Raw genomic sequence first — 25,908 nt, forward strand, 5'->3', positions numbered from 1 at the left:
TTACCCTGAATCTATGCCCCCTTGTTATTGACCCCCCCACTAAGGGGAAAAGTTCCTCTTTATCTACCCTATCTATGCCCCTCATTATTTTGTACACCTCAATCAGGTCCCCCCTCAGCCTTCTCTGCTCCAAGGAAAACAACTCCAGCCTGTCCAGCCTCTCTTCATAGCTGAGGCGTTCCATCCCAGGTAACATCCTGGTGAATCTTCTCTGCACCCTCTCCAAAGCAATCACATCCTTCCTATAGTGAGGCGACCAGAACTGCACACAGTACTCCAGCTGTGGCCTCACCAGCGTTTTGTACAGCTCCATCATAACCTCCCTGCTCTTATATTCTATGCCTCGGCTAATGAAGGCAAGTATCCCATATGCCTTTTTAACCACCTTATCTACCTGCTCCGCTGCCTTCAGGGATCTATGTACATGTACACCAAGGTCCCTCTGACCCTCTGTACTTCCTAGGGTCCTACCACTCATTGTGTATTCCCTTGCCTTATTTGTCCGTCCAAAATGCATCACCTCGCACTTTTCAGGGTTAAATTCCATTTGCCACTTTTCCGCCCATCTGACCAACCCGTTTATATCGTCCTGTAGCCGGAGGCTTTCCTCCTCGCAATTTACCACCCCACCAATTTTCGTGTCATCTGCGAACTTACTGATCATACCTTTTACATTCTCATCCAAATCATTTATGTAGATCACAAACAATAAGGGACCCAGCACCGATCCCTGAGGTACCCCACTGGACACAGGCTTCCAGTCACAAAAGCAGCCTTCGACCATCACCCTCTGCCTCCTGCCACTCAGCCAGTTTAGGATCCAACGCGCCAAGGCACCCTGGATCCCATGGGCTCTTACCTTCTTGACCAGTCTCCTATGCGGAACTTTGTCAAAAGCTTTACTGAAGTCCATGTAAACCACATCCACAGCATTTCCCTCATCCACCCCCCTAGTCACCCCCTCGAAAAATTCGATCAGATTTGTTAGACATGATTTACCCTTGACAAAGCCATGCTGACTATCCCCGATTAATCCTTGCCTCTCCAAGTGGAGATTAATTTTGTCCCTCAGAATTTTTTCCAATAATTTCCCCACCACAGATGTTAGACTCACTGGCCTGTAATTCCCTGGTTTATCCCTGCTACCCTTCTTGAATAATGGTACTACGTTAGCTGTTCTCCAGTCCTCTGGTACATCCCCTGTGGCCAGAGAGGTTCTGAAAATTAGTGTCAGAGCCCCTGCAATCTCCTCCCTTGCCTCCCACAGCAGCCTGGGATACATCTCGTCCGGGCCTGGGGATTTATCCACTTTTTGGCCCGCTAAAACCGCTAGCACCTCCTCCCTCTCGATGCTAATATGTTCAAGTATGTCACAGTCCCCTTGCCCGATTTCTATGTCTGCATCGTCTTTCTCCATAGTGAACACAGATGCAAAAAATTCATTTAAAACCCCGCCTACATCCTCTGGCTCTACACACAGATTGCCACTTTGGTCCCTAATGGGCCCTACACTTTCCCTGGTTATCCTCTTGCCCTTAATATACTTATAAAACATCTTAGGATTTTCCTTTATTTTGCTCGCCAGTGTTATTTCATGGCCCCTCCTCGCCCTCCTAATTTCTTTTTTAAGTATGCCCCTGCACTTTTTATACTCCTCTAGGGCTTCTTCTGTCTTTAGTCTTTTGTAACTGCCAAAAGCCCCCCTTTTATTTCTAATGCATTTTTGTATATCCCTTGTCATCCAAGGTTCCCTTTGCTTGTTGGTCCCACCCTTCACCTTTACAGGAACATGTTGGCGTTGTACTCTCTCTATTTCCCTTCTGAAAGTCTCCCACTGTTTTGATGTGGATTTTCCTACAAGCAGCTGCTCCCAGTCCACTTTGGCCAGATCCTGCCTTATCATATTAAAATCGGCCTTCCCCCAATTTAGAACCCTTATTTCCGGGCCGTCTTTGTCTTTTTCCATGACCACCTTAAATCTCACCGAATTATGGTCACTGTCGCCAAAATGCTCTCCTACTGACACTTCCACCACTTGCCCGGCTACATTCCCCAGAATTAGGTCCAGTACCACCCCCTCTCTTGTAGGACTTTCTACATGTTGGCTCAAAAAGCTCTCCTGGATGCACTTTAAGAATTCTGCACCCTCTAAGCCTTTCACACTCTGACTGTCCCAATTTATATTGGGGAAGTTGAAATCCCCCACTATTATTACCCTATTATTTTCGCACTTCTCTGAGATTTGCCTACATATCTGTTCCTCTATCTCCCCCTGACTGTTTGGGGGCCTATAGTACACTCCCAGCAAAGTGCTTGCCCCCTTTTTGTTTTTAAGTTCTACCCATATGGCCTCATTAGAGGAACCCGCTAATATATCATCCCTCCTTACAGCAGTAATTGACTCCTTAATTAATATTGCAACACCCCCTCCCCTTTTACACCCCCCTCTGTCTCGCCTGAAGATTCTATACCCCGGAATATTGAGCTGCCAGTCCTGACCCTCCCTCAACCATGTCTCCGTGATAGCAACAATATCGTACTCCCATGTGTTCAACAACAACTTCAGTTCATCCACCTTATTTGCAAGACTCCTTGCATTAAAATAAATGCCTTCCAGCCCTGCCATATTCTCTTTTGCCTTCACATATTTGCTCTGCCTTCCCAGCTGACTTGTTTTTCCCTCTGTATTTGGCCGTAAATCACCCCCTACTATAGCTCCACTCTGTACCCCAACCCCCTGCCAAGTTAGTTTAAACCCTCCCCAGCAGTGCTAGCAAACCTCCCCGCAAGGATATTGGTTCCCCCCTGGTTCAGGTGTAAACCGTCCGACTTGTACAAGTCCCACCTTTCCCAGAAGCAGACCCAGTGATCCAGGAAACTAAAGCCCTCCCCCCTGCACCATCCCTTTAGCCACGCATTCATCTGTTCTATCTTCCTATTCCTATACTTACTAGCACGTGGCACCGGGAGTAATCCAGAGATTACAACCTTTGAGGTCCTGCTCCTTAATCCTTCACCTAGCTCCCTAAATTCTTGCTGCAGGACCTCATCCCTCTTTTTACCTATGTCGTTGGTACCAATGTGGACCACGACCACTGGCTGTTCTCCCTCCCCCTCCAGAATGCCCTGCAGCCGCTCAGTGACATCCTTGACCCTGGCACCAGGGAGGCAACAAACCATCCTGGATTCACGTCTACGGCCACAGAAACGCCTATCTGTTCCCCTTACTATAGAATCCCCTACCACTATTGCTCTCCCACTCTTTTTCCCCCCTTCCTGGGCAGCAGGAGCACCCCCAGTGCCAGGAAGTTGGCCGCTGCTGCCTTCCCCTGGTGAGTCATCCCCCTCAACAGTATCCAAAGCGGTATACTTGTTTGAAAGGGGGATGTCCGCAGGGGTTCCCTGCACTACCTGCCTGCCTTTGTTGCTCCGCCTGATGGTCACCCCCTGTGCTGCCCTACCCTGAGGCGTGCACAACTCTAACTCTTTCCTTTACTCCACCACAGGACCATTGAGAGCCCCCGTCCCCACTGTCCAGGAGGAAGAGCCTGAGCTTCCAGACTCCTCAGAGGAATCTGCAACCTGTGAGGGCGCAGCGTCAGCAGAATTCAGCGCACCCAGCACCAGCGCAGACACTCACACCTCGGTGGGACCTTCGGGGCATAGAGTAGTGTTGTCACCTGGTGTATCACAGCTCACAAGTGAGCATCAGCAGATTGTGGAGACAGGGACAGCAGTGGAGAGTGCTAGTCGGAGGGCGCAGGACTCTGCCAGCTCGGCTCAGCTGCATGTCAACCCTCTGCCTCTGGGTCCATCCATAAGATCAGCGGGGCTGGAACTCCAGGAACAGATGCAGGAGTCTGGCAGGTTTTGTCTCCAGGGTCGATGTGAGTGTGGAGCGAATGGAGGAGTCCATAGCGAACATGAGCAGAGTCTTTGTGGAGTCATTGGCGCATGAACGCATCACCATGGAAAGGATGGCAACCTCCATGGAGGAGATAAGTCGCCAGGGTATGGAAAACATGGTGAGTGTTCATAATAGAATGACATCTCTTGAGGAGCGATGGGCATCTATTGAACAGAGAAACCAGACCTTCATGGAAGTCCTTCTGAGTAGGACTGCCAGTGCAGATATGGGTCCCCATGGCCCCCTGATGTGCAGCAAGGTGCTCTCAAGCCACTTCCAAGCGCTGGCCCCTTCTGGCCTGTGCAGCTTCAGGTGGGTGGGCAGCAGCCTGGCACTCCGGTTGCTGCTGCTGTTGCTCCTGGTTCTGCTGGTGCCGCGGCTGGTGTTCGAGCTCATCTAATGCCCAGAAGGGAAGGAACTAAATGGCTCCCATGCTTCTGGTATATGCCTCCGTTGAGGAAGCGCTGAGTGAAGGTGGCGAGCGGGGTTTCCCAGGAGGTCACACTGGAGATGTGTGTGAGGCTCCAACCTTCCTCAGGTGTGGTTAGGCCTGGCAAAAGTTGCCCCAGGCCTGAAACAACAAAGTCCTGCCACCTGCAAATGAAGACTGATCAAATCTCCTCTTTAATGGTTGACCTGCAGCTGATAGTCAGCAAGCCAATAGTGCTCGCGCCAGGTTTCACAAGCGTGATCCCCACCAGGCGTGTTTTACGTGGGAAAAGGGTTAAAAATGCAAGGGCCTGTTAAAATGGGATTATAAAGGCCAATTATTGCTGATTAAGGGCCTTAAAGACCAGTCCCGCCTGTTGGAGGCGGGACTGATTCAGGACCATCAGACACGCCTGGGTTAAAATGGCTCGGGGTCAGGAACCAGGTGGGGAGGGGGGGTCCCGACCCCCAGCTTTTGTGATTTTAAACCCCCACACGCCTCAAAGCCCGCCTCACAGCTGAGTTAAAATCGAGCCCAATGTAACTCGATGGAAAATGGGGCGTGGGGGAAATTATTGGCTGCATTCTTTCTTCCATTTAGTTAAAGTTTACTTCTCATTGCTTAAACCTTTACATTCCAGGGTTATCGAACTATCAGAGGGGGAGGGAGGTAATAATTAGATGACATTGCGCTTACCCTTCGCCTTAATGAGAAATTCTCCTCAGATGGTTCGTCACTGGATGACTCGGATTCACCTTTGGTGACCTGGGTGACGACTTGCAGATCCTTGGAGCCTAAAACAAAGGAAACAGCGTCTGAGAGCGGCCCTGCTCAGATCCGCATCCGCCAACAGCCCGACTGTGTCGCACTCAACGTTTCATTCGTGGCCCTGCCCCCCCCCCACCCCCCCGGGCCCTTGCAGCTCTTCCTTCAACAACAACATCTTCTATTTATATAGCGCCTTTAACATAGTAAAATCTCCCAAGGCGCTGCACAGGAGCATTAACAGGCCACATAAGGAGATATTAGGACAGGTGACCAAAAGCATGGGTTAAAGAGGTAGGTTTTAAGGAGCATCTTAAAGGAGGAGAGAGAGGCGGAGAGGTTTAGGGAGGGAATTCCAGAGCTTAGGGCCTCGACAGCTGAAGGCACGGCCGCCAATGGTGGAGCGATGGAAATCGGGGATGTGCAAGAAGCCAGAATTGGAGGAGCGCAGAGATCTTGGGGGGTTGTAGGGCTGGAGGAGGTTAGATTTTGGTGCTTGGTGAGGCATGCCAAGAGACATGGACATCTGGAAGGTATTTGCGCAGGAAGGAACTCAATAGCCAATATTCCCTCCTTCCTTGCAGTGATGTAGTCTACATGGATTGATGTAGTCGACATGGACTTCAGTAAGGCTTTTGACAAAGTCCCGCATGGGAGACTGGTCAAGAAGGTAAGAGGCCATGGGATCCAGGGCAATTTGGCACATTGGATCCAAAATTGGCTTAGTGGCAGGAGGCAGAGGTTGATGGTCGAAGGTTGTTTTTGTGACTGGAAGCCTGTGTCCAGTGGTGTACCGCAGGGATCGGTGCTGGGTCCCTTGCTGTTTGTAGTGTACATTAATGATTTAGATATAAATGTAGGAGGTATGATCAGTAAGTTCGCAGATGACACAAAAATTGGTGGAGTGGTAAATAGCGAGGAGGGAAGCCTCAGGCTACAGGACGATGTAGATGGGTTGGTCAGATGGTGGAACAGTGGCAAATGGAATTTAACCCTGAAAAGTGTGAGGTGGTGCATTTTGAGAGGACTAACAAGGCAAGGGAATACACAATGAATGGTAGGACCCTAGGAAGGACAGAGGATCAGAGGGACCTTGGTGTGCATGTACATAGATCCCTGAAGGCAGCAGGACAGGTAGATAAGGTGGTTAAGAAGGCATATGGGATACTTGCCATCATTAGCCGAGACATAGAATATAAGAGCAGGGAGGTTATGATGGAGCTGTACAAAATGCTAGTTAGGCCACAGCTGGAATACTGCGTGCAGTTCTTGTCGCCACACTATAGGAAGGATGTGATTGCATTGGAGAGGGTGCAGAGGAGATTCACCAGGATGTTACCTGGGCTGGAGTGCTTCAGCTTTGAAGAGAGACTGGACAGGCTGGGGTTGTTTTCCTTAGAGCAGAGAAGGCTGAGGGGGGACCTGATTGAGGTGTACAAAATTATGAGGGGCATAGATAGGGTGGATAGAAAGGAACTTTTCCCCTTAGTAGAGGGGTCAATAACCAGGGGGCATAGTTTCAAGGTAAGGGGCAGGAGGTTTAGAAGGGATTTGAGGAAAAACTTTTTCACCCAGAGGGTGGTTGGAATCTGGAACTCACTGCCTGAAAGGGTGGTAGAGGCAGGAACCCTCACAACATTCAAGAAGCATTTGGATGAACACTTGAAATGCCATAACATACAAGGCTACGGACCAAATGCTGGAAAATGGGATTAGAATAGACAGGGCCTGATGGTCGGCGCGGACACGATGGGCCGAAGGGCCTCTTTCTGTGCTGTATAACTCTGTGACTCTATGATTCCCAAACCTTGCCCTCTGCAGGAATGCGGGATATGTCTGACAGTCAAGACTGTGATTGACAATTATTTCTCCATATTTGACTAGAGCAGTGCTTTGTCTGAGCAGCTCACAAGCACTTTGTAAACCAGTGGTTTTTACATGATGTTACTTTTGGTATAAAGAAAAAAAGTCTTGCATTTCTACAGCGCCTTTCACAACTTCAGGACATCCCAAAGCACTTTACAGCCAATTAAATACTTTTGAAGTGTAGTCATTGTTGCAATGTAGGAAACAAGACAGTCCATTTGCGCACAGCAAGCTCCCACAAACAGTGATGTGACGATGACCAGATCGTTGGTTTTTAGGTGTAGGTTGAGGGATAAATGTTGGCTAGGACACCGGGGAGAGCTCCCCTGCTCTTCTTCGAAATAGTGCCATGGGGTCTTTTACGTTCACTTGAGAGAGGCTCAGGTTAATGTTTCATCCAAAAGGCAGCACCTCCAACAGTGCGGCACTCCCTCAGCACTGCACTGGAGTGTCAGCCTAGATTACATGCTCAAGTCTCTGGAGTGGGACTTGGACCTCCGACCTTCTGACTCAGAGATGCGAGTGCTGCCCACTGAGCCACAGCTGACAGTGCCGGATAGTGTATCATGGTACATCGGATGGTGTACTATGCTGTAAGCACCGAAGCATTATACCATGCAACGCACACTTTATTACTTTACTATTGAGGAGGAGCTTTGCTCCTCAAGGTCACAAAGACCGGGCATTTCCTTGGATTTCATTCCTACTTCATCTCCGTAACTTCGCGGGAAGTGTGTCTGAAACACTGTTTACGTGTAAAGTTATAGCAGTGGAGTGGGAGTGGTACCCAGGAAATTCCCAGCCAAAGTCTAATTGTCAGGTTCAGGTCAGTAAGAGTGCAATTGTTGCTTTGTCTGGGGACTTTGCTGATCGGAATGTAAGTTTCAGGCAATGACAAACGTTTATTTCCGAAGGATTATTTTATATCTGTGAAACAAAGTGTGAAATCAGGTGTGGAGTGTGTTGGATGTGTGATAAAAAAAAGTTTATGCTCATTTTTATAAAATTAGTGTGTCTAGTAGACATTTATCACACTTCTCGTTTCACATTCCAATTTCTGTGCCACACTACAAAAAGGAATAAATAAGGAATTCTGCAGGAACATAAAATACTGGAGGCAGACTGTCTGCATCCTTTCGGGTGATCTGTATGTGAACTCTAGTGGTTACTTAAAAGCAGTTAGGCTATCTGGCCTTAAAGTCACCTTAGCAGCAGAATAATACATCGCACATTACATTCCTGTACTTATAAAACAGTCTGTCACCCGAATTACTGCGGGCGACTACAGGAAGGGATCTACTAATGCAGAATATCGGTTGCTCTCTCACGGTGTTGCACATGGGGTGTCAACACCTTGTGTAGTCTTCAGGTGGTTAGGGAACAGGGGATAAGAGATCAGGACGTGCAGGTGTTGTCCGGTCCCTATTTTAAAGTTGGACCTTCTGTCCTTATTTTTATACATCCATTATAAATTCCTAGCTCCACATTTGTGTTTGAAACTTCCTATGTAAACTAGTCACGCTGTAATTGCACACTCCCACCAGCGGTGGCACTGCAGCACCTCCACTGTGGGGGAGAGTGTAATTACGAAGTGACACATTTACATACAGTGGTTATTTTCAATATAAATAAGAATTGAATTTATAATGGTAAAGTTGCACGCAATATATATATCAATTATAGAATCTTACAGCACAGGAGGAGGCTGTTCGGCCCATCGTGCCTATGTCGGCTCTTTGGTAGAGCTCTCCAATTAGTCCCACTCCCCCCCCCCCCCGCTGCTCTTTCCCCAGAGCCCTGCACATTTTTATTTTTCAAGTTTCTTAAATCTGTGTCCTTCGGTAACCGACCCGCACGCCAGTGGAAACAGTTTCTTCTTGTATTTGTGTCTGTGTGTGTAACCTCTTCACAGGCTAGGCTAGATCTTGGCTCTGTGTGATATTGTACAGCGGGCACATGGGTCTTTCCAAGACCCAGCTATGAGGAAAGATTGGATAGGCTGGGGTTGTTTTCTTTGGAACAGGGGAGGCTGAGGGGAGATTTAATTGAGGTGCATAAAATTATGAGGGGCCCAGATAGTGTATAGGAAGGACCTATTTCCCTTAGCAGAAGGGTCAATAACCAGGGGGCATAGATTGAAAGTAATCGGTAGAAGGATTAGAGGGGAATTGAGGAGAAATGTTTTCACCCAGAGGGTGGTGGGGGTCTGGAACTCACTGCCCGAAAGGGTGGTAGAGGCAGGAACCCTCATCACATTTAAAAAGTACTTGGATATACACTTGAAGTGTCGTAACCTGCAGGGCTACGGACCAAGAGTTGGACAGTGGGATTAGGCTGGAGAGCTCTTTGTCGATGGGCCGAACGGCCTCCTTCTGTGGCGTAAATTTCTCTGATTCCCTTTATAGACTTTGTAAAAACAAAAAGTTCTTTCATTCTAACTTCTTTTGACTCGGATAGTTGATTCAGGCTGGGAGGATGTTTTCCCTGGCTGGGGAGTCTAGAACCAGGGGTCACAGTCTCAGGATAAGGGGTTGGCCTTTTAGGACTGAGATGAGGAGAAATTTCTTCACACAGAGGGTGGTGAATCTTTGGAATTCTCTACCCCAGAGGGCTGTGGAGGCTCAGTCATTGAGCATAGACTGGTGTCACATCAGGTGGCATTTCACAATACAGCGATCGCAGTCCATTCGAGTTAGCCTATTCAGACTGCCCCCCAACTCTCCTCCCCATCCTGCCCTGTTTTGATTCACCAAGTAACTCCTCAATCAGGTTCTTCACCTCCTGTAACTTCAATGTGCTTTGTTTAAGAACATAAGAACATAAGAAATAGGAGCAGGAGTAGGCCAATCGGCCCCTCGAGCCTGCTCCGCCATTCAATAAGATCATGGCTGATCTGATCCTAACCGACAATCTACTATCACAGAACCATCTCCTGAATCTAACAGAATTAGACACACGAAATAGGAGCAGGATCAGGCTACACGGCCCCTGGGCCCGCTCCGCTACCCACAGGGCCATGACCGATCCGAACTCATGTCCAAATTCCTGCTCGCTCCCCGTAACCCTTAATTCCCTTTACTTCTAGGAAACTGTCTATTTCTGTTTTAAATTTATGTAATGATGTAGCTTCTACAGCTTTATGGGGCAGCATATTCCATGGACCTACCACCCTCTGAGTGAAGTAGTTCCTCCTCATCTCAGTTTTGAAAGAGCAGCCCCTTATTCTAAGACTATGCCCCCTAGTTCTAGTTTCACCCATCATCGGGAACATCCTCCCCGCATCCACCAGATCCAACCCCTTCACAATCTTATATGTTTCAATAAGATCGCCTCTCATTCTTCTGAACTCCAATGAGTAGAGTCCCAATCTACTCAACCTCTCCTCATATGTCCATCCCCTCATCCCCGGGATTAACCGAGTGAACCTTCTTTGTACTGACTCGAGAGCAAGTATGTCTTTTCTTAAGTATGGACACCAAAACTGTATGCAGTATTCCAGGTGCGGTCTCACCAATACCTTGTACAACTGAAGCAATACCTCCCTATTTTTATATTCTATTCCCCTAGCAATGAAAGCCAACATTCCATTGGCCTTCTTAATCACTTGCTGCACCTGCATACTAACCTTTTGAGTTTCGTGCACCAGGACCCCCAGATCCCTTTGTATTTCAGTACTTTCCAGTTTCTTGCCATTAAGATAATAACTTGCTCTACGATTTTTCCTGCCAAAGTGCATAACCTCACACTTTCCAGTATTGTATTCCATCTGCCAAATCTCTGCCCACTTACTTAGCCTGTCTATGTCCCCTTGCAGGTTTTTTATGTCCTCCTCACTCACTACTTTCCCTCCCATCTTAGTATCATCTGCAAACTTTGATATGTTACACTCGGTCCCCTCCTCCAAATCATTAATATAGATTGTAAAGAGTTGGGGACCCAGCACTGACCCCTGCGGAACACCACTAGTTACTGATTGCCAGTCTGAGAATGAACCATTTATCCCAACTCTCTGCCTTCTGTTAGATAGCCAATCCTCTATCCATGCCAGAATATTACACCCAATCCCGTGATTTTTTATCTTAAGCAATAATCTTTTGTGTGGCACCTTGTCAAATGCCTTTTGGAAGTCTAAATACACTACGTCCACTAATTCCTCTTTATCCACCCTATATGTTACTTCCTCAAAGAACTCCAGCAAATTTGTCAAACATGACTTCCCCTTCATAAAACCATGCTGACTTTGTCCTATTAAATTATGATTATCCAAATGTCCTGTTACTGTCTCCTTAATAATGGACTCCAAAATTTTACCTACCACAGATGTTAGGCTAACCAGTCTATAGTTTCCAGCCTTCTGTCTACTGCCCTTTTTAAATAAGGGTGTTACATTAGCAGTTTTCCAGTCTGCCGGGACCTTTGCTGAGTCCAGGGAGTTTTGGAAAATTATTACCAATGCATCCACAATCCCTACCGCCACTTCCCTCAAGACCCTAGGATGTAAGCCATCAGGTCCAGGTGATTTATCCGCCTTGAGTCCCATTATTTTATCGAGTACCACTTCCTTAGTGATTTTGATCGTGTTTAGCTCCTCCCCCCCCAATAGGCCCCTGTTTGTCCAGTGTTGGGATATTCTTAGTGTCCTCTACTGTAAAGACTGATACAAAATATTCATTGTGTTTTTGCCATCTCCATATTTCCCACCATTAATTTCCCGGACTCATCCTCTAAGGGACCAACATTTACTTTAGCCACCCTTTTTCTTTTTATATAACTATAAAAACTCTTACTATCTGTTTTTATATTTTTTGCTAATTTACTTTCATAATCTATCTTCCCATTCTTAATCAATCTTTTTGTTATTTTTTGCTGTCTTTTAAAGTTTTCCCAATCCTCTATCCTCCCACTAGATTTGGCTAACTTATATGCCCTTGTTTTTAGTCGAATACTATCCTTAATTTCTTTACTTAGCCACGGATGGCTGTCTTTTCTTTTACACCCTTTTCTTCTCAGTGGAATATATATTTTTTGGAAGTTGTAAAATAACTCCTTAAATGTACACCACTGATCATGTATCGTCTTATCCTTTAACCTATTTTCCCAATCCACTCTACTCAATTCCGCTCTCATACCTTCATAGTCTCCTTTATTCAAGCTTAGCACGCTTGTTTGAGATCCAACCTTCTCACCCTCTAATTGAATATGGAATTCAACCATGTTATGGTCACTCATTCCAAGGGGATCCTTTACTAGGACATTTTTAATTAATCCTGTCTCATTACACAGGACCAGATCTAAGGTTGCTTGCCCCTTGGTCGGTTCAGTTACATACTGCTCAAGAAACACATCCCTAATACACTCAATGAACTCATCCTCAAGGCAGCCCTGCCCAATTTGATTTGTCCAATTAATATGATAGTTAAAATCCCCCATAATTATAGATGTTCCCTTATTACAAGCCTCAACTATTTCCTGATTGATACTCCGTCCAACCGAGTTGCCATTGTTCGGAGGCCTATAGACTACGCCCACTAGTGTTTTTTTCCCCTTATTATTCCTTACCTCCACCCAAACTGTTTCATTATCCTGATCTTTTGACCCAATATCCTTTCTCTGTATTACAGTGATTCCTTCCTTTATTAACATAGCCACCCCACCTCCCCTTCCTTCCTGCCTGTCCTTCCTGATCATTAAATAACCTGGTATGTTTAATTCCCAGGCATTGTCACCCTGCAGCCATGTTTCTGTAATGGCCACAAGATCATACCCATATGTAGTTATTTGTGCCATTAACTCGTCTATTTTGTTACGAATGCTACGTGCATTCAGATAGAGAACTTTCAAATATGTTTTGTGACACTTAGTTCCTGCTTTTGTCCTTTTTATGACTTTACCTTTTACTCCATACCTTCTGCCCCTTCCTGACACGCTCTGGTTTTTAATTTCCCCACTGCTACCTAAGTCTATGACCTTCTCTGTTGTCATTTTTATTATTTGCTCTCTAGGAACCTCCCCCCCACTAGTTAGTTTAAAGCCCTCTCTACAGCCCTAGTTATATGATCCGCCAGGACTCTAGTCCCAGCACTGGCCAAGTGAAGCCCGTCCCAATGGAACAGCTCCCTCCTGCCCCAGTACTGGTGCCAGTGTCCCAGGAAGCAAAACCCATTTCTCCCACACCAGTCTTTGAGCCACGCATTTAACTCTCTAATTTTATTTGCCCTAGCCAAATTCGCTCATGGCTCACGTAATAATCCAGAGATTATTACCCTTGAGGTTCTGTTTTTTAATTTGACCCCTAGCTGCTCATACTCCTTTAACAGAACCGGATTCCTAGTCCTATCTACATCGTTTGTACCAACATGGACCACGACAACTGGATCCACCCCCTCCCACTGCAAGTTTCTTTCCAGCCCAGAGGAGATGTCCTTAACCATGGCACCGGGTAGGCAACACAGCCTACGGGACTCTTGCTCTCGGCTGCAGAGAACTCTATCTATCCCCCTAATAATACTATCCCCTACCACTACAACATTTCTATTTACTCCCCCCTCTTGAATGCCCCCCCGTTCCACGGTGCTGTGGCCAGGTTGCTCATCCTTCCTGCAGTCCCTGCTCCTGTCCCCACAGGGAGTAAGAACCTCGAACTTGTTGGACAAAAGCAAGGGCTGCGGCTCCTCCAACACTACCTCCTGGATCCCCGTACCTGCCTCACTCGTAGTCACACCGTCCTGTCCCTGACCATGGGCTACATCTGAATTAATTAACTCCATAGATGTTTGATTGGCAGTTCTAATCCATGTAGCAAATTATGTAGAAAATACAAAGTACATATGAATATATTTCAAGGCTGTTAAACACTCTGGAGGTTGACACAACTTTCATAGCTTGCCGTGTTGATTTGGACCATGTGTTTATAAGTGTATTTATACCCTGTTTCTGCTATTGTGCACTCAACAGCTTTTTCTTTCATGTTTTTGTTCATAGTTATTCTCAAGTACATTGCATCTTGAATGTGTGTTTATAATTTGTGTGTGTGCTAGGCCGCTGTAGCAGAGCCTGGTCTCCAATCGTCTTGGATCCCCTTGCCATTGGGCCAAGACCTTGCTCTGTCAAGCCCGTGTGGTAGCTGGTGTGCAACGGCCACCCCACGTTAAAAGAATTCACGCACAGGCATCTTCCACACTTTAAAATGAAGTTCAGGACCTGGAACGTCAGGACCCTCATGGCAACGCAAGGAGCGCACGTCAACCCAAGCACCCCACCCACCCGCCCCTTCAACCACCGCCTGCCCCACCTGTGACAGAGACTGTCGGTCCCGCACTGGACTCGTCAGTCACCTGAGAACTCATTTTTAATGTGGAAGCAAGTCATCCTCGGTTCTGAGGGACTGCCGAAGAAGAAGAAGACAGCGGGCACGAGCCAGTCGGCAGCCCATTTTACGTTTCTCCCGAATGTTACTTCTACTGAAGTCGAGAGAAATTTTTTTTAAAAACAGGGAGAGATGTAAAACACCATCGCACAAAGTCAAGATTTTATCCTGCTGTGGTTCAGGCTTGCTAATACAATGAGAAACTTTGCTCCATGCACTTTTACGTGCAAATACATAAATCACATAAATTAATATTTTCAAGAAAATGGTGTGAGGTCTGAATGACCTTGTTAGTTACAGTGTCTAATCTGTACAGCGAGACCATGTAGTTTCATACAAAATACCCTTCGGCAGTTCCTAGCATCTGGAGAACATATTTACACTGGGAACATCTGCTAGACGTAAAACAATTGGCGTCATAATGTCTAGTTAAATTTAAAAATAAAAATTTCAAAAGGATAACAGAATACAAATGCAGTCTGATGAAATATTAATAACTCGCTACCATACCACCCAAATTAACAACATAAATATTCATAATTGTCCTGCGACCAGCATATTGAGGATCCACATTGAGAGAAAGTGGAAAATAAAGGGCTGAATTTTGTCGGCACTCAGGGGGCGGGTTTGGAGGCGGGTCCGCTGTCAAAATAGCAAAGATTGACAGCGGATAGGGAACCTCGACATCAACCCGGCTCCACGCGAGTCTCCCCGGTGTCGGGTCTGTCGGTGCTGAGCAGATCCGACACCAAACAGCAGGGGAGGCAATTCACATCAATAAATGGGCTGTTAACATCCAATTAACTGTTATTTTAAGACTACATTTCATTCTTACGTGCTCCCCCACGGGTTACGGGTAATTGGCCAGTAAACCTCGCAGGGCAGGGCTTAACAAGCCCTATTAATGTAAAATCACTTGGAGAGTGCGGGCTGCAGTAGGCAGCGGGCTGGGACCTCGAGACCGACCCTGGCTGCCCCGGACCCGCCTCGGTTGGCGAAATTGTGGCCAAAGATCTTAAAGGTGATACCCAGAACTATCAAGAAAGACTGAACAGGCCGGGGCTCTTTTCTCTAGAAAAGGGAAAACTGAGGGGTGACCTGATCGAGGTCTTTAAAATTATGAAAGGGTTTGATAGGGTAGACGTAGAGAAGAGGTTTCCACTTGTGGGGGAGACCAGAACTAGAGGCCATCAATATAAGATCGTCACTAATAAATCCAATAGGGAATTCAGGAGAAACTTCTTTACCCAGAGAGTGGTGAGAATGTGGAACTCGCTACCACAGGGAGTGGTTGAGGCGATTAGCATAGATGCATTTAAGGGGAAGTGGATAAACACATGAGGGAGAAAGGAATAGAAGGATATGTTGATGGCGTGAGATGAAGAGGGGTGGGAGGAGGCTGGTGTGGAGCGGAAACACCGGCACGGACCAGTTGGGCCGAATGGCCTGTTTCTGGGCTGTAGATACTTTGTAATAAGATAAATGTAACAGACATGTGACAACACTTTGATGACATGTGTTGGGATACATAGCTTCCCGAACTCAGTTTCAGATCAGTCCTGGCCAGATGTACGTTCAGCTCCATCTTTGAGTGTGCACTGGAAAATCACTTTGACCGTAAATTTGTTTTACTTTGAAGAAGTAGGGGTTAGCTCGGCTTATTTCTATTGCACACCAACTGAGCTAAGTAACCTAAGTTACAAAATAGAGAAAATGAATGTTCTATCACGGGTGAACCTTGTATCTAAGCCAGAAGGTTATGGGTTTGGGTCCCACTCCAGGCAACTGTTTCCAGTGGCAGGAGGGTCGGTAACCAGAGGACACAGAGTGAAGGTAATTGGCAAAAGACCCAGAGGGGGAGAGGAGGAGATTTTTTTTTTTACGCAGTGTGTTGTTGTGATCTGGAATGCACTGCCTGACAGGGCGGTGGAAGCAGATTCAATAGTAACTTTCAAAAGGGAATTGGATAAATACTTGAAAAGGAGAAATTCACAGGACTGTGGGGAAAGAGCCGGGGGGAGTGGGACTAATTGGAGAGCTCTTTCAAAGAGCCGGCACAGGCTCCGTATGATTCGTAGATAATCATCTTAAACACCTCAATTAGATCACCCCTTAATCTTCTATACTCGAGGGAATATGAGCCTAGTCTGTGTAACCTTTCCTCGTAATTTAACCCTTTTAGCCCCGGTATCATTCTGGTGAATCTGCGCTGCTCCCCCTCCGAGGCCAGTCTATCCTGCCTGAGGTGCGGGGCCCGGAACTGAACCCAGTGACTCCCGATGGGGTCTGACCAGAGCTTTGTACAGCTAAAGCATAACTTCCACCCATTTGTATTCCAGCCCCCTCGAGATAAAGTCTAACATAAGAACACAAGAAGTAGGAGCAGGAGACGGCCATTCGGCCCCTCGAGCCTGCTCCGCCATTCAATAAGATCATGGCTGATCTGATCTGGGCCTCAACTCCACTTTCCCGCTCTCTCCCCATAACCCTCGACTCCCCCGTAGTTCAAATGTCTGTCAATCTCCACCTTGAATATATTCACTGACTCCGCCTCCACGGCTCTCTGGGGTAGAGAATTCCACAGATTCACGACCCTCTGAGAGAAGAAATTCCTCCTCATCTCTGTCTTAAATGGGCGACCCCTTATTCTGAGACTATGCCCCCTCGTTCTAGATTCCCCAACCACGGGAAACATCCTCTCAGCTTCCACCCTGTCGAGCCCCCTCAGAATTTTATACGTTTCAATAAGATCACCTCTCATTCTTCTAAACTCCAATGAGTGTAGGCCCAACCTGCTCAACCTTTCCTCATAATTCAACTCAGGAATCAACCTAGTGAACCTTCTCTGAACTGCCTCCAATGCAAGTACATCCTTCCTAGAACATAAGACATAGGAGCAGGAGTAGGCCAATCGGCCCCTCAAGCCTGCTCCGCCATTCAATAAGATCATGGCTGATCTGATCCTAACCGCCAATCCACTATCACAGAACCATCTCCTGAATCTAACAGAATTAGACACACGAAATAGGAGCAGGATCAGGCTATACGGCCCCTGGGCCCGCTCCGCTACCCACGGGGCCATGACCGATCCGAACCTAGACTCATGTCCAAATTCCTGCCCGCTCCCCATAACCCTTAATTCCCTTTACTTCTAGGAAACTGTCTATTTCTATTAACTAAGGAGATCAAAACTGTACACAGTACACTAAGTGTGGTCTCACCAACGCCCTGTACAGTTGTAGCAAGACTTCACTACTTTTATACTCCATCCCTTTGCAATAAAGGCCAATATTCCATTTGCCTTCCTAATTACTTGTACCTGCATGTTAACTTTTTGTGATTCATGTACGAGGACCCCCCGATCCCTCTGTACCACAGCGTTCTGTAGTCTCTCTCCATTTAAAACATATTTTGCTGTTTTATTCTTCCTACCAAAGAGGATAACCTCACATTTTCCCACATTATACTCCATCTGCCAAATTTTTGCCCACTCACTTAACCTATCGATACCCCTTTGCAGAAGCTGTGGCCATGATTTTGTTAATGGATGCGGGTTGTGAGCGGGTCAGCTGGTTTCCGGGTTCCAGTCCCGCCCCCAACTGCATCCGGCCCACGGATGTGATTTTACATCGATTGACCCCGTCCTGCTGGCTTGCCGGCCAGTTAACAGGAAGTCGGTCAGATGAAGTCATTTAATGACGTGTCATCTGCCGGTTTTCTTAAAGGGACCACGCACAATTTTTCTTTGACAGCTCATCGAGGAGCTGTAAACACTGACAATCACTGTACAAAGGTGAGCTCTTGCACCCAGGCTCTCCAATGACTCCCTCCATAGGCTAGAACAGGTGGCAACTGCAGGTGAGGTTACAGAAGCGATCTGTCACTGGTGAGAGAGGTTCTCCCAATGTGGAGGGACTAGACAGCCAATTCAAAACTCGTTACCTACAGGAAAGTGTAAATGCATTAAAAATGATTTTCCCAACATTTTCTTACCTCTGAAACTCACCAGTGCACCAGTGGATCCTTCACACCGCTTCTGCAGCTGTCATCAATGCAGAAACATTACAGCAGACTCACAACACGCCACACTTACCTGGCGTGGTGTCTGGACGTCAGGAAACCCAAGGCAGAAGCAGTAAAATTGAAAAAGAGCCTGTTAACAAGTATCAAGTACCTGTTAACAGGCAGGTAAGTGGCTATAATCCTCTTCCCACCGCTAGGTGTCGGGTCCATGTGCAAATCGGGGACCCGACACTTGGGAAGACTGATTGGAGGCGGGTTGACAGCGGATTTCCTACCCGCTGTCAATCTTTGCGATTTTGACAGCGGTCCCATCTCCAATCCTGCACTCTGAGGACCGGCAAAATTCCAGCCTTTGTGTCCTCCTCACAACTTGCTTTCCCACCTATCTTTGTATCGTCAGCAAATTTGGCTACATTACACTCGGTCTCTTCATCCAAGTCATTGATATAGATTGTAAATAGTTGAGGCCCCAGCACCGATCCCTGTGGCACCCCATTAGTTACAGTTTGCCAACCTGAAAATGACCCATTTATCCCGACTCTCTGTTTTCTGTTAGTTAGCCAATCCTCTATCCATGCTAATATATTACCCCCAACACCATGAGCTCTTAGCTTGTTCAGTAACCTTTTATGTGGCACCTTATCGAATGCCTTCTAGAAATCCAAATGCATTACATCTACTGGTTCCCCTTTATCCACCCTACTCATTACATCCTCAAAAAAACTCTAGTAAATTTGTCAAACGTTACATTAGCATTTTAAATTATATTTTTGCACATGTCCACTAGGTTCTTGTTATTTCTATACTTGGTTCCTAAATCTTTCGGCTCCTCCACAGTTTCTAACTTCTCACTATTTAGAAAATACTCTGATCGATCTTTCTTAGGTCCAAAGTTGTTCTTCTGACAAGAGAGAGAAAGCAATGCGCGGGTACCTGGGAGTATGTTGAGTCCCTCAGCGTTCTGGAGTGTGGAAGAAGTTGTAGAAGTGCATGCACTAGATAGGGGTTCCTTCATCTCTCTGTCCCTAAAGCTCTTCTTCTTGAAACTGGCCACGAGTCTCCAGATATCATTCTTCGATGCAGTCACCGTGGTGTCATCCTTAGCTAAGGCTGGCTTCTCGTTGTTTTCAGTTTTTGAGCTCCCCAACTTCAGCGAAGAAAATAATGCATTGTTCCTCCAGGTGTGGAAGTTGAGCTCGGACTTTATCTGACCAGAAGCGCCTTCCTTTAATGAGATATTCTCCCCAGAGCTTGATAGTTGGTCCTTCTCCTTTCCCGCCGTGCTGAGTTGTTGGTTTTCATTCCCGGTGACCTTGCTGGAATCTTCAGTTGAACTGTTGGACCGTGAGGAGTTGTGAAACGCTCCGAGGGCTGGTCTGTAGAGAGGTACTGAAGACAAGTCCCTGTGCTGATTTGCAACAGGAGGCTGTGGCATAACGGAACTCGGCTGCCCAGTGTCCTCTGATGACAAGGGGTCTTGTGTGGAACTGTTGAACACATTGAGAGACAAGCCATGGAAGGAACTATTTGAAAAGGGCCTGGCTTGTCTCATCTTCGGTTTCTTTTCTTGGGTCCGTTCCACACAGTTGGAAAGCACCGAGCTTTTGCTATCAAAGAAAGACTTTCTAAACGCATTCACTAAAAAACTCAGAGGCGATTTGGGAGAGTCATTACCAGGAGTGTTACCATTGGAGGAAGCATCTTCCATTTTGGGGGACTCAGGTGGACTGTGCATGTCTGAGTTTGTTGGATCAATTGGTTGATTTAAAACGGAAGAGCCTGACGATTTAGTCTTGGGCTCACTTGATTTCTTTCTGTCACACTTTGTAGGATCCACCGCTCCGACATTGTCCTCATTTCTTTTGGCCTCCTCAGCCTTCTGCTGCTTCTCCATGGTTGCGTTACCTGTGATTGAAGAGTTCCGATCCAGCGACTGCGCTGGCCGTGCAGGAGCGTCGACCAATCGCTTCACCAAACCGCGCGATTGTCCGTCCATGGATGCTAGCTTTTGTAGAATTGACTCCCTCATTCCCACAGCGCCTGTTGAAGCAAGCTTTGAATGAGAAGCATGCTCAGTCCCTTGACGTTCTGATGAGGGAGAAGTTTCTGGGACGAGTGCGTCCTCGTCATTTGCAATCAGGCTGGCTTTGAAGTGTGAATCGGACATGACTCCCTCGCCCCCTTCCTCTAAGCCACCGCTGCACCAAGTGGACAATTTGTGGGTCTCCATGGCGGAATGGGACGCCTGGGGCTGCTGGAGCTCCCTGTTTGTCAACGGGGCTTCTGTCTTGCTTGTTAGATGAGGGCAAGGACCAGCGACAGCGAGGTCTGGATCCTTGATAGCTCTTTGTTGCCATGGTGACCAGTTGGGTAGCGAATACCCCCTTCTCAGGTGAGACGGGCTATGAACAGAAGGAACCTGCAAGAAATAAACATAGTTAAAGTCAGTACATCACAAAGCTAGTTTTTTCCCACTCTAGTTAACCCCATCCCCCCTCTAGTTAACCCCATCCCCCTCTAGTTAACCCCATCCCCCTCTAGTTAACCCCATTCCCCCTCTAGTTAACCCCACCCCCACTCTAGTTAACCCCATTCCCCCTCTAGTTAACCCCACCCCCTCTAGTTAACCCCATCCACCTCTAGTTAATCCCACCCCCTCTAGTTAACCCCATTCCCCCTCTAGTTAACCCCATTTCCCCTCCAGTTAACCCCATTTCCCCTCTAGTTAACCCCATTTCCCCTCTAGTTAACCCCACCCCCTCTAGTTAACCCCATTTCCCCTCTAGTTAACCCCATTTCCCCTCTAGTTAACCCCATTTCCCCTCTAGTTAACCCCATTTCCCCTCTAGTTAACCCCATTTCCCCTCTAGTTAACCCCATTTCCCCTCTAGTTAACCCCATTCTCCCCCTTGTTTCTTCACGCAGATTCCTTGCAGGAGGGAACAGGCTAAAAAACTCCGCCCAGGGTCCTGTCAATGCCTCTTGATGGCCAGTTTCTAGGAGGTGCACAAGAGCACAGATTATTGATGCTTCCTTCTCACCTGTCAGGCAATGCCTGACCAGGTGTCCCCACAGCAGCATGGATGAGGTGAAGAACCCACAGACGTGAGGTTGCATCCCATCACTCTCTGCAATAGGCCAACACTCCAAAGATAATCAGTGATGGTTGAGAATGAACACACTGACACAATAGTGCCATCTATGGAAAACAAAAGCCCTGACTTATAACCAGTCACTCTGCAATTGCAGAATTTTATCATTCTTGCATATTTCTAGCAGTCTAAATCATAGAAACATAGAAGATAGGAGCAGGAGTAGGCCATTCAGCCCCTCGAGCCTGCTCCGCCATTCAATGAGATCATGGCCGATCATCCAAATTCAGTACCCTGTCCCTGCTTTCTCCCCATATCCCTTGATCCCTTTAGCCTTAAGAAATATATCTAACTCCTTGAATATATTTAATGAATTGGCCTCCACTGCCTTCTGTGGTAGAGAATTCCACAGGTTCACCACTCTCTGGGTGAAGAAATTCCTCCTCATCTCTGTCCTAAATGGCTTACCCCTTATCCTTAGACTGTGACCCCTGGTTCTGGACTCCCCCACCATCGGAAACATTCTTCCTGCATCTAGTCTGTCTAGTCCTGTTAGAATTTTATAAATTTCAATGAGATCCCCTCTCATTCTTCTAAACTCCAGCGAGTATAAGCCTAATCGACCCAATCTCTCTTCATACGTCATTCCTGCCATCCCAGGTATCAGTCTGGTGAATCTTTGCTGCACTCCTTCCATGGCAAGAACATCCTTCCTCAAATAAGGCGACCAAAACTGCACACAATACTCAAGGTGTGGTCTCACCAAGGCCCTGTACAATTGCAGCAAGACATCCTTGCTCCTGTACTCGAATCCTCTCGCTATGATGGCCAGCATACCATTTGCCTTCTTAACCGCCTACTGCACCTGCATGCTTACCTTCAGCAACTGGTGCACAAGGACATCCAGGTCTCATTGCACTTCCCCTTTTCCCAATCTATTGCCGTTCAGGTAATAATCTGCCTTCCTGTTTTTGCCACCAAAGTGGATAACCTCGCATTTATCCACATTATACTGCATCTGCCATGCATCTGCCCAATCGCCCAACCTGTCCAAATCATACTGGAGTTTCTCGGCATCTTCCTCGCAGCACACACGCCCACCCAGCTTTGTATCGTCTGCAAACTTGGAGATATTACATCTAGTTCCCTCGTCTAGATCATTAATATATATTGTGAATAACTGGGGTCCTAGCACCGATCCCTGCGGTACCCGACTAGTCACTGCCTTCCACTCGGAAAAAGACCCATTTATTCCAACTCTTTGCTCCCTGTCTGCCAACCAGTTCTCTATCAAAGTCAGTACCTTACCCCCAATCCCATGTGCTTTAACTTTGCACGCTAGTCTCTTATGCGGGACCTTATCGAAAGCCATCTGAAAGTCCAAATACACCACATCCACTGGTTCTCCCTTATCTATTCTGCCAGTTACATCCTCAAAAAATTCCAGTAGATTAGTCAAGCACGATTTACCTTTTGTAAATCCATGTTGACTTTGTCCGATCCTGTCACTGTTTTCCAAGTGCTCTGCTATTACATCTTTTATAATGGACTCTAGCATTTTCCCCAGTACCGATGTCAGGCTTACCGGTCTATAATTCCCCGTTTTTTCGCTATCACCTTTTTTAAATAGTGAGGTTACATTAGCTACCCTCCAATCCATGGGAACTGTTCCAAAGTCTATAGAATTTTGGAAATCCTGGCTAAAACGGCAGCAATGACTGGTGTGTAGCTAAGCCTTGAGATTCAGTGTCCTGTAGTTAATACCGATGAGTGGAAAGCGCATTAAGCTCAGAGCTGTGTTGAACATGACAGTACTGTTAAGTTATACGCGCCGATCTCCCCTCATATACCTCATGGGGTGCGGAGCGCGATCGTGATGTATTAGTTGCTAGCCTAGCCCGTCCCTACAAGGCCAGTGCTCAAACCCTCCCTGTGGAGAAGTGGTTTAAACAGGCAGATCCAAATAAGTAAACACCCGCGGTCAGTCAGGGGGCAATTGCAGCTGTGTGTAAATTTCAGGCTCCAGATCAGATGGACTCGGCAAGAAATGACTGGGTGGTTTTTTTAAAGATTTTTTTTGACTCTGTAACGAAGTGTGAGACTTGGAAGTATGAAAGAAGTCCAGCAGACTCAAAACTTTTTATATACACGCTCCACCACTTAAATCGTCCACTTTTAAAACAGGCAGTCACTTATATCAGACAAAATGGGTAAAACGTTATCTATTTGCATCAATATCAATTTCGAAGTTGCCAGTTACAGCATCTGAAGTGCTCCAACTATTTTGGGCAGAAACAGCTGTGCTTACTCACCAGTTTGCACCTTGTTAAGGTAAATACAACAACAACAACTTGCATTTATATAGCGCCTTTAACCTAGTAAAACGTGCCAAAGCGCTTCACAGGAGCGATTATCAGACAAAAGGAGATATCAGGGCAAATGATCAAAAGCTCGGTCAAAGAGGTCGGTTTTAAAGAGCGTCTTAAAGGAGGAGAGAGAGGCGGAGAGGTTTAGGGAGGGAATTCCAGAGCTTAGGACCCAGGCAGCTGAAGGCACGGCCGTCAATGGTGGAGCGATTAAAATCGGGATTGACCAAGAGGTCAGAGTTGGAGGAACGCAGATATCTCGGAAGGTTGTAAGATTGGAGGAGATTACAGAGATAGGGAAGGGGTGAGACCATGGAGGGATTTGAAAACAAGGATGAGAATTTTGAAATCGAGGCATTGCTTAACCGGGAGCCAATGTAGGTCAGCGAGCACAGGGGAGATGGGCGAACGGGACTTGGTGCGAGTTAGGACACGGGTAGCCGAGTTTTGGATGACCTCAAGTTTACGGAGGGTGGAATGTGGGAGGCCAGCCAGGAGTGTGTTGGAATAGTCAAGTCTGGAGGTAACAAACGTATGGATGAGGGTTTCAGCAGCGGATGAGCTGAGGCAAGGACGGAGACGGGCGATGTTATGGAGGTGGAAATAGTTATGCTGCGGACATGTGGTCAGCCGCTCATTTCGGGGTCAAATATGACACCAAGGTTGTGAACAGTCTGGTTCAGCGTCAGACCGAACAAACATAAGTAAATTTCAATCTACTGTTAAATTTTAATGTTACCTTCTGTGTACTTAAGCCAGTTGATAACCTGACTGCAGCTTAAAGAAAGCCAATGGTCAGAGTGGGTCTACACCGAAGGAACATTGCATTGATTAGTGCAATAGCCCTGAAGTGCCAGCCGTGGCTCAGTCGGTAGCACTCTCGCCTCTGAGTCACGATGGATGTGGGTTCAAGTCCCACTCCAGGGTCTTGAGTACAAAAATCTAGGCTGACACTCGCAGTGCTGAGGGAGTGCTACACTGTCGGAGGGGCAGTACTGAGGGACTGCTGCACTGTCGGAGGGGCAGTACTGAGGGAGTGCTGTACTGTCAGAGGGGCAGTACTGAGGGAGTGCCGCACTGCCGGAGGGGCAGTACTGAGGGAGCGCCGCACTGTCGGAGGGGCAGTACTGAGGGAGCGCCGCACTGTCGGAGGGGCAGTACTGAGGGAGTGCTGCACTGTCGGAGGGGCAGTACTGAGGGAGTGCTGCACTGTCGGCGGGTCAGTACTGAGTGAGCGCTGCACTGTCGGAGGGTCAGTACTGAGGGAGTGCTGCACTGTCGGAGGGGCAGTACTGAGGGAGTGCTGCACAGTCGGAGGGTCAGTATTGAGGGAGCGCTGCACTGTCGGAGGGGCAATACTGAGGGAGCGCTGCACTGTCAGAGGGGCAGTACTGAGGGAGCGCCGCACTGTCGGAGGGGCAGTACTGAGGGAGTGCTGCACTGTCGGAGGGGCAGTACTGAGGGAGTGCTGCACTGTCGGAGGGTCAGTACTGAGTGAGCGCTGCACTGTCGGAGGGTCAGTACTGAGGGAGTGCTGCACTGTCGGAGGGGCAGTACTGAGGGAGTGCTGCACAGTCGGAGGGTCAGTATTGAGGGAGCGCTGCACTGTCGGATGGGCAATACTGAGGGAGCGCTGCACTGTCGGAGGGGCAGTACTGAAGGAGTGCTGCACAGTCGGAGGGTCAGTATTGAGGGAGCGCTGCACTGTCGGAGGGGCAATACTGAGGGAGCGCTGCACTATCGGAGGGGCAGTACTGAGGGAGCGCTGCACTATCGGAGGGTCAGTACTGAGGGAGCGCTGCACTGTCGGAGGGGCAGTACTGAGGGAGCGCTGCAGTATCGGAGGGTCAGTACTGAGGGAGCGCTGCACACTCGGAGGGTCAGTATTGAGGGAGCGCTGCACTGTCGGAGTGGCAATACTGAGGGAGCGCTGCACTGTCGGAGGGGCAGTACTGAGGGAGTGCCGCACTGTCGGAGGGGCACTACTGAGGGAGTGCTGCACTGTCGGAGGGGCAGTACTGAGGGAGCGCTGCACTGTCGGAGGGGCAGTACTGAGGGAGCGCCGCACTGTCGGAGGGGCAGTACTGAGGCAG

The 25,908-nt window shown here is 47.6% G+C and overlaps 1 protein-coding gene across 1 annotated transcript in view; it reads right to left on the reverse strand.

Moving 5' to 3' along the window:
* The window catches only part of LOC147107190 (F-actin-monooxygenase mical2-like), a 413,970-nt gene that overhangs the window by 37,768 nt on the left and 350,294 nt on the right, over positions 1-25,908 (reverse strand). The window contains exons 29-30 of the mRNA XM_086008370.1: positions 19,291-20,776; positions 5,034-5,131 (exon numbers count right to left, since the gene is read on the reverse strand). Of these exons, the coding sequence (XP_085864496.1) occupies positions 5,034-5,131; positions 19,291-20,776 (1,584 nt within the window). The remainder of the gene's footprint in view (positions 1-5,033; positions 5,132-19,290; positions 20,777-25,908) is intronic.

This window comes from Somniosus microcephalus, chromosome 15 (assembly GCF_052327205.1).
Source record: "Somniosus microcephalus isolate GS21.2 chromosome 15, FLI_Smic_1.0, whole genome shotgun sequence".
Classification (NCBI taxonomy): domain Eukaryota; kingdom Metazoa; phylum Chordata; class Chondrichthyes; order Squaliformes; family Somniosidae; genus Somniosus; species Somniosus microcephalus.